The following is a 13,165-nucleotide window of genomic DNA, read 5'->3' on the forward strand; positions in this document are numbered from 1 at the left end:
GGAGTGTCACAGAGGCATAGTAGGTTGTCTACTATGTTACATTGTCTCTAGTCTTTTGTATACGGATTGGGTCATCCCTGAAGTGTCCCCTTTTATTCATTCATTATTACTGATACAAAAAAAAAACAATACTTCAATTTCATTTTAATCATATTGATTACACATGGATCCATCGTCTTCAAGAAGGCTCATTAAGTATGTTCCTACCAAATACCAACATCTGATCCAATATCCAATACTTATATTTACACACAAATCTAAGAGAAGGATTAGGGTAAGTCCAAAACTATGTGACTATAAGTGATCATGGTGCGTATGAACTCCCTCATCAACTGATACTTTGGTTTATGTGACTTAGATCATCAATTAATCTAGAGGATCTATGTTAACCTTAGGTTTTCATACTTAATGTACCAATACACAATACCTTGTACATTATCCCAAAATGTATGACATTAAATTCATACAAGTTTTCATCATTCGCATATAACACATATCAATCACACACAATGCATATCAATCACTACATTATTTAAGATTTCTCAAATAAATTACATATACATCTTTTATTGATGACATTAATCCATATAATTTAGAAAATGCACAATTCAATTGGACATACATATTTACTTTTCATTTTAGTAACGGTTATATTTTCTTTTTAATATTCAAATATTGACATTAGAAAGTTGTAATCAATTACAATTTTTAAATTAATAAATTTGGCTGAACGAATTGGAGACAGAAAACACCAAAAACTGCAGTTCAAATCCACTTAACACCTGAAATTTGGATAAGCGGATTTGAGGCCGAAAACATCCTAAAATTAAAGCTCAAATTCACTTAGCGCATAAAAAAATTGCTTAGTAGATTTGAGATATACAACTCAATCTGCTTAGACTTGTGTTAAATGTATTTAACAAATTTGACAAACTAAAATCCCAATTTGTACATGAAATATAACATTTTCAACCATTCAAAACTATTTATTTGTAGTTATATATTTTAAAACTAGTTCAATCAACATACAAGTAGTTTCTCTTAACTGAAAAATTTATCTTCAAAGCAATCATCTCAAGTCTAAGTCTGAAATATTATATCAAACTATGGGGACCTAGAAAGTTATTCAAATATAACCAAATTTTAATGTATGGAAGTTGAGAGAATTATTTTTCGCAATTAACCTCATTAAGATTGATGACAAAATTATAGACAAATAGAAAACCATGAATATTTCAATAAAAAAATGAACTTACTTACTTTGAAAATTTCATTGGATGAAAGTAATCTCTAACTTATCAATATACAAGTAACTGAAAAATTTATCTCCAAAGCAATCATCCCAAGTCTAAGTCTGAAATATTATATCAAACTATGGGGACCTAAAAAGTTATTCAAATATAACCAAATTTTAATGTATGGAAGTTGAGAGAATTATTTTTCGCAATTAACCTCATTAAGATTGATGACAAAATTATAGACAAATAGAAAACCATGAATATTTCAATAAAAAATGAACTTACTTACTTTCAAAATTTCATTGGATGAAAGTAATCTCTAACTTAAAAAAAATAAAACTTAAAAAAAATAATAAAAAAAAGAGAAAGAAAATGAGAAAGATACTATAGAAGAAACTACTGTATTATTTTTTACGAGAATTTACAATCCTTATTAATTGACTTAGATATATTATTTATTGTTATTTAAAAATGTCAATTCGGTATATATAAAAAAATGTATATTCTTATAGAATAATTGTGGATTAATTATATATATGAGCTGTTGAAGAGTATTAAAAAAACAAAAAAGTTATATCAGTTTTTCATGTAATATTTTTAATTACATTTTTTTTATTTAAACTTATTTTTTCTATTGTTATCCAGCACAATATCTCACATGCTCTCTTCCTAGGATCAGCATAGCCTCATCTAATATGCTAGTTCAACTCAACTTGAAGCTGATTTTAACAGGACTGAGACAGTATTTAAATGTATTTTAGATACTTCTAATTTAAAATATTTGTAAGACTGTCTTGAATATATAAGTTTTTTTTACATAATTGTGTGTTAATAATTTAAATTTATTTATTAAAACGTATTTTATATAACATAACAATAAAATTATAATAAAATTATCAATTTTAAATATTTATTATCAAATATGAAATAAATTAAAATTTTATATTTCTTATTAAATTTTTTATATTATATTATAAAATTAAATTAAATGAATTTCATCTCATTTATTTTAAGTAATTTAAGATGCAGCACGAAATTTTTGTTCGGCTGAATAAGAAAACTCTCCATATCCCATCTACCGATATTTTTATTCGGTCATCTCGTTTCCTATTTTTCAGTAAGTATATAACTCTAGTTTCTCGTGATATTTCATGAGAAATTCCTCACTTCTTGTCATAAGATCTTTTATGTGAAATTATATTTCTTTACGTTGTTTGAAATTTAAATAGACTAAAACTAATCAATAGTTTAAGAGAAAATTTAAAAAATATAATTAAATGAATGAACAATATATCCTAAAGTGTAATGAATCAATTTTTATTAGTAAATGAGTTTTTTTGTTTCTAAAACATTTAATTTTTTTAAATGAATCTAAATAGACTAAGAGTTATATATGATTTGCTTTTAAAAAAAATCAAAGAATATATAAATAATATTTTTAAATAAATAACAATAAGTTGAAATAATTATAAGTTTGTATATATTTATTTTGTATCCAATTTAAAATGTTATATATTATTCATATTTATTTATATCTTAATTTAATTTAAGTATTTTTCATTAACATTGAAACAAATTTGAACTCATTAATTTATTCATCATCTCAAATTTTAAGTTCAAATATAAATTAAAATCATTTAACATGTGTTAAATGAAAAAATATGGTTGAATTGAATATTTGTTTGAATTGGATTTAGAAAAGGGAATGATGTTGACTTAAATACTACTTGATTGAGGGGTTTTTTTTTTTTGTGTGGTATAGGTTTTAATGTTATTTCATTGTCATAACGGTAATTATGAAACTTAAACTAACTAATTGAAATCACAGTTGACCACGATATTCTAATAGAATATAAAATAAATTATATATAGCTAATTTGATAGACTAGAATAAATTTTTAACTTGTCAAACTAAATATTCAATCTAAACACTAATAATTAAAAGTAATTCATAACATTTTTTAATTCTTAGAAATAATGTCAATATTTTGATCTTGACCTTTTAAGATAATACTTTTATAGTTAAGTGTAAAATATTATTCATTTTAAAACCTAGATGGTTTTATTATTAAAAGATATTTTAAGAGTTTTATGACTTAAATATAGTATAACATTAATAATATTTAATTATAAAAATATTAATTATTAATTAATTTAATGTATATATGTTAAATACGTGGAAGAAGAGAAAATAATGATAATTTTCTATTGAGAGAGACGAAGAACCGCAAAGAGTTATTGAAGTTGTCAAGACATGTTAGCTCTTATATGAATGGACCGCACATTTTGTCTTACAATAAAGAGAACTTGGGAAAGTTCGAGAAGTCAATTGCAGGCCCTGTCCAGAAAATACCTTCCCCGGTTATGCAATTTCTATAAAATCATCGATAAGAGTGTAAAAATCATGTGTCTAGCAGTTTGGGGTGTTTGTATTATAAGCACAAATCATGAAGATACAAAACTTTACCAAATAAGAATATAGTGTTACTAAAAATAGAAAAAAAAATATTAATTATGACCTTCAGAATATCATGTTGCCCTTTACTAATTACACATTAAATAAATTATGCAATGAAAATATGTTAAGTTTTCTAACCTTCTCCATAATTTTACTGCTAACTGCAAACTGTGTCTATAGACTAACAATTTTGTATTTCTGATTCAACTTGTTTTTTAACACAATTTCTGCTTTAACTTGATAGGGTGTTTATAAATTTACTTTATATTGATATTAAAAATTTAAATAAGTTTACAGGATAATTTGTGACCTAATAGGTTTATCGTTTAAAAGACTAATAAATAAATTTGAAGTTAACATACCAATGACACTAAAAATAATTAAAATCATAAAAATATATTGTACTTTATGGTCATTAATTAATAAAAAACTAATGTTTCAACTGTTTAGATAATAATATGAAATAATATTAATATTTACTTTGTATATTAACAAGCTGGATAAGTACATTCTTCGAAGATCTATTTTTTAAAAAAGTTTTTTTATGATCCGTGTTGTCTTTCTGTTCAGAAATATCACAAAAAAATGATAAAATATATTATACAAATTTAAACTTAATGAATAATAATAAATAAAAAATTATATAGTTTAAAATAAATAAATTTAAATATTTAAATTAAAATAAGAAATGCACTTAAATAAAATAATAATTAAGCATAAAATTAATACTAATCAAGTTAAATTATATAAATTAATTAATTAAAATAAATAATAAAACTTAAATAATAATTTAAAATTAATAACTTCAGGATTCTAAAGACATATATTATGAATGCTTAATAAAACTACCCTTCAAAAGATATAGATAATAATTATCTTGCACAGTTCTTGCACAAACATTATATCATCATCCAATTGGAATGAACTAAAAAAAATATGTTTCTATTTTAATATACATTTATTTATTTATTTATCTATATATATATATATATATTTATAATTAATATATTATATTATTTATGGTAAAAGGATTCTTCTCTTTAATCTTTAATAACTGTTTTGAAGTATATAAAAAAAATTATTTTACCTTTCGCAAATATAACTATTCAAACTGAGATAAGTATTCTATTAGAATAGTTTAAAGTTTAGCCTGCTTCTTCAAATTCAATAAATTATTTATTTCTTAAAATTTAATTTATTATTAAATTATTCTATCATTACAAATTTATAGTTAATTTTAATAAATATATATATATATAATAATAATAATTATAAAAAAATACAGATAAGCGGGCAATGAGCATTTCCACTGTTATTATTATGAATATTATTATGGAACGCTAGTATTACGAAAGAGGCATCTAGGCATCGGTAATAGAATGTTTTTGTTTTGTTTAAAAAACAAAGATTGTTTCAGGTCACATGTTACCTAAATGAATATTGAGACTAAAAGTTGATGAGTGACTACTAATTACCTATTTCTTGTGGTACATGCTTTTTGTCTTTTATTTTTATTGAACTTAAATGTTTTTTTTTTCTTGCTCCTAAGACATTATCTTGTAAGTTTGATTTATATAATATAATAATATAAAAGAGAAAACACATTATCTTGTAAGATTTATATAATAATAGTATAAGAGAGAAAAGACGTAAAAAAAATTAAGAAATCACTCTGCATATTGTACACCAAGCCGCGCCTAATGCTAACTCATCTTAATCATAAAGATTTTTTTTTTTATCTTTTTTTGTTGTCTCTGGTTTTGGATGATGACTGATATGTGAAAAAAAGGGTGGAGAATACTTCCCCATAGTTGGTGGAGAATGAGGAAGGAGTGATATTTGAGCAATCATATCCTACACTCACTGCAATTTTTTATGAAATTGCGATGGTACAACAACACCTTTGAGCTCATTATACCTGTCAATGTCAAAATTGTGAAGTTTCATTAGGCGCTTCTGCTGACTGTTGAAACGGCTTTCATAGATGCCATTGTAGCAAGGCTGGTTGGAGGTTCTAAGGAAGAAGGTGTAACCAACCATGAAGTATATGCAACTAACAAAGTAGCATATTGGTTCCATCACATCCCATGATAGTTCCCAAAATGTGAGTCTCATGGACCCTATTATTTGTGCCAATATCAATCCATATCCAGCCCAGAGTTCACGCTGAGTCAAGGTCTTTGCTCTCTCATCAATTTCTGCTTTCACTTTCTCCATTTCTTCTCTTTCTGACTCTCTTAGAGAAAACACAGAGTGAAAGATTTCTGCTACCTGTAACAAATTGTACTGAGTTTGGGTAACATGGCTCAATTTTCACTTCTTTTTTAATGTTACACAACTTGGATGGGATCAGACAAATATTTGACTAGAATAAAATCACAATTTAAACATATTCATGAAAACAAAAAGAACAAAAAGTAATAAATGTGGAGAAAATCAAAATGGTGTAGTGGTCAAAAGTAGGCCAAGAGGTGAACTACACAGTATCCTAGAAAAAATGACCCTAAGCATATTCAATTGAAAAGTTGTTTCCACAGGGAGACGTTAACTAAAAGTTAAAATGGCATATTCCTGATCACTGAAATACACCCCTTAACAACTATTTTAATAATACAATAATATATATTAATATTTTAAATTAAAAATAAATAAAATTAATTCAAATATTAATATTTATATTTTAGTTTATGAATAAAAGAAATTAGGATAAAAATAAAAATGTTTAATGATTGAAAAATGAAAAGATTAATGATATCTTAATCACCCTAGACCATATGAAATAAGAATTGTCCAAACATTAATATATGCATTAATATAATTAAATCATTTTTTATATACCAAAACAATTAATATAAGCATTAATATAATTAAATAATTTTTCATTGAGAAATTTAAAAGTTTGTCTTTTTGAATAACATGTTAGCAACATGATTAATCTAATAACATTTAATAGAAATTATTTATTACTTTAAAATGTTGTTAATTATATTATGTTACTGACATAAGTTTGATTTGTATAGTTGTCAACATCTCAGATTTCTATAAAATGCTGCCTACCCACTTGTGCCCTGAAATAAGCCTGATTTTTTGCACAAATCACCGGCCAATTATTCACATAAAAGACAAATAACTATGCTAGCATAATGCATATTATTTCTTGATGGCATAATTCATTTTGTAAACATCCATAATTCCTAAAAGTTATGGAAATAGCTGCCTACCCACTGGGACAGGGAATCAATGGCTCATTTTCCATAAATTCACCGTCCCTAGATGTCCATATAATACTAAGAAGTATCAAAAATAATCTTATTTAATTATTATATAAAATTTGATAGACTTCAATTTAATCTTCCATAAGGTATACATTTATTAAAATAATATTTTATAATTAAAACATAACAATTAAATTAAACGTTTTTAATCACACTTCTGTAATTGTAAAATATTTTCAAAACATTTTTTTATTAAGGCTAATAAACACATATAATTTATAATTGTCATTTTTATTTAGGAATCATATAACAAATAATTATAGAACCTACTATCAAATATAGTATTTTTCAGACAATCAATTATTATAGTTTGGTGCTGCCCTGCAATTATTATATAATTCATATAATGAAAGACAAAATCTTTAACTACTTAAAAAATGAAATGATTGCTCTGACTCCTCTGCATATTATCCTACCAGTCTGTCCCCTGTCATTTCTTCCACAAAATAGTGAATTTTCATAAAAAAAAAATTAAAAAAATTCAAGAAACATTGTTTTATAGTAGACTTTGGAATTTACTACTATGGGTCATCTACAAACTCAGTTAAAAAAATTTAAAATATATTTTAAGGCAAACTAATGTATAAATTGAATAATAATATGATAATAATAGACACATTTATATATTGTTATTCAATGGTAAACACTAACACTAATAATAAAAAAACTTTTTAATAAATTTGGTTTTCAAGGAGTTACCAAAACTTATCTTTCCACTGGAAAAGGATCCCAATAGAAAAAACTAGGCAAATCTACTTTTCAGCCACTGTGCTAGATGGGTTATGCATTTGAAAATCTTCATATCATAGTAAATAAAAAATCTAGAATTTTCAAATAGAGAACCAAAAACCCCTGTCCTCTGTATCAATAAAAAAATTTGAAAAATTCTCCCAAAGGATGAGGAAGAAGGGTATGAAAGCAGGAGGGCTTTTCGCGGATCCTTTAAAAAGCCCCCAAATTTACCATCTCAAAGGTAGAATCCTTTACACCTTTGATTACAACAAACTTTCAATTTCCTGTGAAAAAAACACAAATCACCACAAAACCTTATCAGTCCTCTGCCGTTTCCAAAACAAATTCTTCCTAAAATTGAATTAAAAAAAAAACTATAAGCGTATAGCTAGTAAGCCAGAAACCTATCTGGGATCTTAATTTCATAATCTCCACCGTCACCCTCTCTGTATCAGCCGACACATCAAAACACAACCCAACAGAGCAACACAAACAAACAAAAAAAAAATGAAATCATAGATTAAAATAAAAAGACGGAAAAGAAATTAACCTTTTCGGGACGGAGGTGAACGACATCTCCAAAGATCATAACAGAGGAAGAATCCTCCAGCATCTGCGCGATGCTTCTCGCTTCCTCCGGATCGGAGGAAATCTCATCGCAAATTCGAAAGAACTCCGAGTACGTTATGCAACTCTGTGGAATGTCCCGTAACTTCGATTTCACTGCTTCTAATCGCACGTGTCTCAGGAGCTTCCTCATATCATTGGGCGCCAGTTTTAATTTTTCCGGAGGAGTGAGTCCGTCCAACCGGATCCGGCTCCGTGCAATGTCCATCTCCCGGAGGCGGGGGAGGATGGTGTTGGCAGAAGGCTGCCGAAGCTCCGACAAGAAGACGGGCCTCTTGTGGAGGAAGCGGCGGAAGATTCCGTTATCTCCGGGATCTGGAGCAATGCCAGGTTTTGACGGATTGGGAGAACGAACGGAGGAGGAAATGCGGTAATTGGAGATTTTGGTGATGTTAAGGAGGCGCTTGGCTAGGGTTTTCTTAAACGCCATTATTGAAAATAGAGAATAGAGGAATGGTGTCGTCTTAATGGGTTGGAGTGAAAGAGGTGTGGGGGAAGTTAATTTATAGGTGCCCTATAAGAGCGGAAGTGCTTGATTTATCTGTCTGTTGTAAATGACTAATTGAGATAACGTTGGTGATAAATAACGCGAGAATTTGTACGCGATATCGCCGACGATATTTTGAATTTGTAGAACGTGGATATATATTTTTGCGGGGCGGTGATGTCAATGTGTTGAATGAGAAAAGTGGGAAAATATTGGGTTGGCATAGAGACGATAAATTGAAAATGAAAATGAAGGATTAGTGGTGTACACGTGTTTGGATGAGGTGTGACGACCAGGTCGATTGCGATTATGAACCGTGTGATTTTGTAAATTATAGATTTATTTATGTTGGAAGAAGTATAGAGAGAGAGGGGGGTTCGCTTGTGGAGTTAGTTCGTGGTGGCTGTGAGGGGATGCTGACTCAGTGTGAGCTTGGATAGGGTGCGCATGCAAATTAAGCTGCAGGGGATTATTTTATTTTTGGAAATAAATTAGGCATCGTTATCTGCTTCTCATTCAATACTAAGGAAGATAGTTGAGATAATTAAGATTACTAGAATACTAAAATAGGCATGCTTTGCATGAGAGGGCTCAAAAGGAGAAACCCTGGAGTAGTGACTGTTACGCCAACATTCAGTCTAGGGTTGCGTTCACGCAAATCTCTTCATCTCCCTCACTCCACCTATCTCTCTCTCTTTCTTTAACCCATGCTAATTACCGATAATCATTATTATTATTATTATTAATTAATCTACTGCAGAATTATGATTTTCATATTCTTTCGGTTCTACACTGTCTATGCTAAATATTAATATTCAAGGATTCTGTATCTTTTGAATTTCAAATCTTATCCTGTTGTTTGGGCCTTTCAACTTTGCTTTCTAATTATGTTATTTCATATTCGACCAACCATTCGTATTATATTTTATGTCTTTTCTTTATTAACTCAATAAACGAAATAAACGTTTTTTCTTCTAATAACTATTCTTATATTTTCTTTAATCACCCAAAATAATATATTAATAATGAGATATTCGGGTTAAACAGATCTATTTACAGAAACACCGTACATAACGAGTAAAGCTTCTACGATTTGCAAAAGCTAATCTTCTTCAAAATGTGTAATCCACAAAATTACTTTGCTAAGAATATAAATTAACTCTCTGCATAAGAGTGATGTAAAGTAATGTAAGCAACCTAGTGATGATAGGAGTGTTTTCTTCTTCACAGTTGCAACTTTGGATAACTCTTTTGATTTTTAGTATTATTTTTCATTAGGCTATTTTATTTATTACACAATAAAAATGTCATTATTTTTATTTATATGATCATTGAATAAAGGAATTACTTGTTTATAAATATTTTTTTGTCATTTTCAATTAGATTATTTTTTTTATTAAATAAAATAATTTCATTATATAGTTAAAACATCTTTCCTTGCTGTAGTAAATATATTAGTAACTAACAAAGAAAACATCTTTATTAAGCTATAAAATCTGTTAGTTTTGAAAGCAATGCATGCCAAAACTATTGTCATGTGTTTGAATAGAGAAAATTATTGGAAGGAGATTCAGCTTGATATTGTTGGTTATGGTTATAGCCATAAAATAAATAGACAATATCCGTAGAATAGGGAATTTATGTGAAGCACCTTGTTAATTGGATATATCTCCTTCCTTCATGATTTTTTGTTTTCAATTATCAAAATCACGTATCAAGCATGAAAGTGATTTGACTAGTTAATTATGCATAAAAATGAAAAATCCACCAAATTGCACCAATGATGGTTGTTACATAAAAAAATAAAATCATCATCTATATATGATTCAAACTCGCTAGGTTAATTTAGCACAAGGTCTACTTTTTTTTTAATTTTCAAATAATTATTAATTTCATATAAAATTTTCCCTAATTCTTTTCTCTTTATGCTTAGGTTTAATTATTAGTCCCAATAATTATAGACAAAAATAATTTTCTTTTGGTGTAGTGGTGGAATTGTGTTTGATGCAAGTGCTGTTGTGTTATTTTTGTGTATAATTCTACCATGGCACATTGAATTCTTAAGAACATGCTAAAAAAACCAATATAAATTATACTTCTTAAACCCTAAAATATGCATGCATAATACAATTCATTAATTCTATATTATCATTACAATGTTAATTATATTTGATGTGAGATTGTATTACATATTTAAATATAATATATACAACATATAATATTAAATATATAATCACAAATCAAGTTTAGCAAAAAATTATTTATCTCATCAACAAAACAAAAAAATATAAAGTGATTAACAAAAAATCAATATTAAATTAGAACATAAAGTTTGTTATAGTACATAATCGTTCTTGCCATTTTTCCATTTTTATAGATTTTATCTAGTAATGTAATTTTTTTACACATCTTATTTAGTACTAACGACTATTTACTGTCAACTTCATATCAAATCTCACCAAATGATATCTCCATATCTATATAAGTTAATTTATTGATAGAATTTAAAATTTCATCGAGTTACTAATTTAGTACTTACAAATACATAACAACTCAATAGTATCTCTTAAGTTATGAAAAATCATATATTTTTAACAATTTCATATATTTTTCATCAATTATATTCCATGATTACACCTCCACATTTCAAATGATTTTTAACATAAATATAAGTTATGAAGTAGTCATTCTCAACTTAAATAAAAAATCTTGGATAATCTACATATCAAACCATGAATGTTAAAGGAAAGAAAAAAGAATGACATTTGAGTTGTGAGTATATTGTTTGAGTGAAAAATCACATAACTTGAGAAACATGCTCTGACAATAAAACATATTTGCTCAAGTGTTATTTGATCTCTTAAGTGGTGTAACAATGAAGGAGAGATAATGGATGCACCATCTTTCTTGTCCAAGTGGCCAACAATTGTTTAAGTACCCAAATTTCTAACAACAAAAAAAAAAAATCAACATTTACTCTCCATCATTTAAATATTTAACATTTGTGTTTAGACCCCATTTCTGTTAACGAAAAGAATTTTTTGCTGACAAGTGGAAATTCTTACACATCGTGGCATGTGTAGATGTGCGGACTTTAGTTGTAATATTAGTTTGGATTAGATGTTAATATCTAGTGGAACAAATTCAATACAAGTTTTTCGAAAGACTTCATTTAATATTATTGTTATTGAATATCCTTAATGTGTAGATCCATGTGTGGTCTTTATTATTTTTGTATATGGTTGTTTAATGGAATTCAATTCTTTTTGGTTTAATAATAATAATCTATTTTATAGATACACTTTTTTTTGTTAAAAAATTATTTCAATAATTTACCCTTACATATATTTTTTGAATTATGATTTGTGATTAATATACTGAGTAGACAAACGAATATAAACAAATAGAGGCAGTAGCATCTGAGAGATATTAGAGTTTTATTTACGACTTTATGTTGTAAAAATTTGTATTTATATGTATATTTTGTATGTATTTTAAAATATTTAAAATTGATAATTAATTTATATTTATATTTATATTTTTATGTATTTAAAATATTTATTAATATGTTTAGTGATAGTAGCGATTGAAATAAAATTGAAATTGATCACAAACTCTAAGTAAAATAATGATTGTTTTGGTTTCGGTTACTAAATACAAATAAATAATTATAAATTAACAATCAATTTGGTTGATTTTGATCTTTAAATAACTACAAATTAATGATCAATTTGGTTTCAGTTATACAATTAAATAACAACAAAATATAAACTAATTTGGTTTCAATTACTAAATCACTATAAAAATAGTGTTGTATTTGACTTTGATCATTAAATCACTATAAATTGACGACCAATTTAATTTTTAAGCTAAATACAATTATATAACTATAACTTTCAATTGTTAAATCACTACAAATTAATGGATGAATTATAATTATTTTTTTTATCATTATGATTATTATTATTAACATTAATAATTATTATAATATATTAATAATAATAATAACTATAATATGATGACAGATATTCTCTCGTATGGTAGTTATATGTTATATGTCTAATCATAAGATTTGTGTTTGATTCCCTGTCATATATTGTTAATATTAATAATAATAATAATAATAAAATTATTATTAAATATTAATAATAATAGTAGAATAATAAGGGTAAATTTCCTATTTAGCACCATTTATATTTTTATTTCTTCATCTAACACTTTTTTGTTTTTATTTTCCTATTTAACACCTTTTTATTTTTTATTTCCCTATCTAGCACCATTTCAAAAATAAATAAAAATAATAATAAATTAAAAAAAATGATAATTTTAATTTTGAATGCATTAAAAA

The 13,165-nt window shown here is 26.3% G+C and overlaps 1 protein-coding gene across 4 annotated transcripts; it reads right to left on the reverse strand.

Annotated features, from left to right (window-relative positions):
• Positions 1-5,303: 5,303 nt before the first annotated feature.
• Positions 5,304-9,020, reverse strand: LOC137808372 (calcium uniporter protein 3, mitochondrial). Of its 4 annotated transcripts, none has more exons than XR_016519277.1 (3): positions 8,254-8,840; positions 7,671-7,987; positions 5,304-5,967 (listed from the first exon to the last, which is right to left on the reverse strand). XR_016519277.1 is itself a non-coding variant. In XM_090299734.1 (3 exons), exons 1-2 carry the CDS (start codon positions 8,758-8,760, stop codon positions 7,967-7,969), a joined length of 528 nt encoding a protein of 175 aa, XP_090155860.1. In that variant the 5' UTR covers positions 8,761-8,836; the 3' UTR covers positions 5,829-5,967; positions 7,935-7,966. The 4 variants fall into 4 exon arrangements, 2 of the variants coding, with proteins under 2 accessions (XP_068465547.1, XP_090155860.1); XR_016519278.1 differs by having other exon boundaries at positions 7,339-7,987; XM_090299734.1 differs by having other exon boundaries at positions 5,829-5,967; positions 7,935-7,987; positions 8,254-8,836.
• Positions 9,021-13,165: the final 4,145 nt, after the last annotated feature.

The sequence above is a fragment of the Phaseolus vulgaris genome, chromosome 3, assembly GCF_051622355.1.
Source record: "Phaseolus vulgaris cultivar YP4 chromosome 3, ASM5162235v1, whole genome shotgun sequence".
Classification (NCBI taxonomy): Eukaryota; Viridiplantae; Streptophyta; class Magnoliopsida; order Fabales; family Fabaceae; genus Phaseolus; species Phaseolus vulgaris.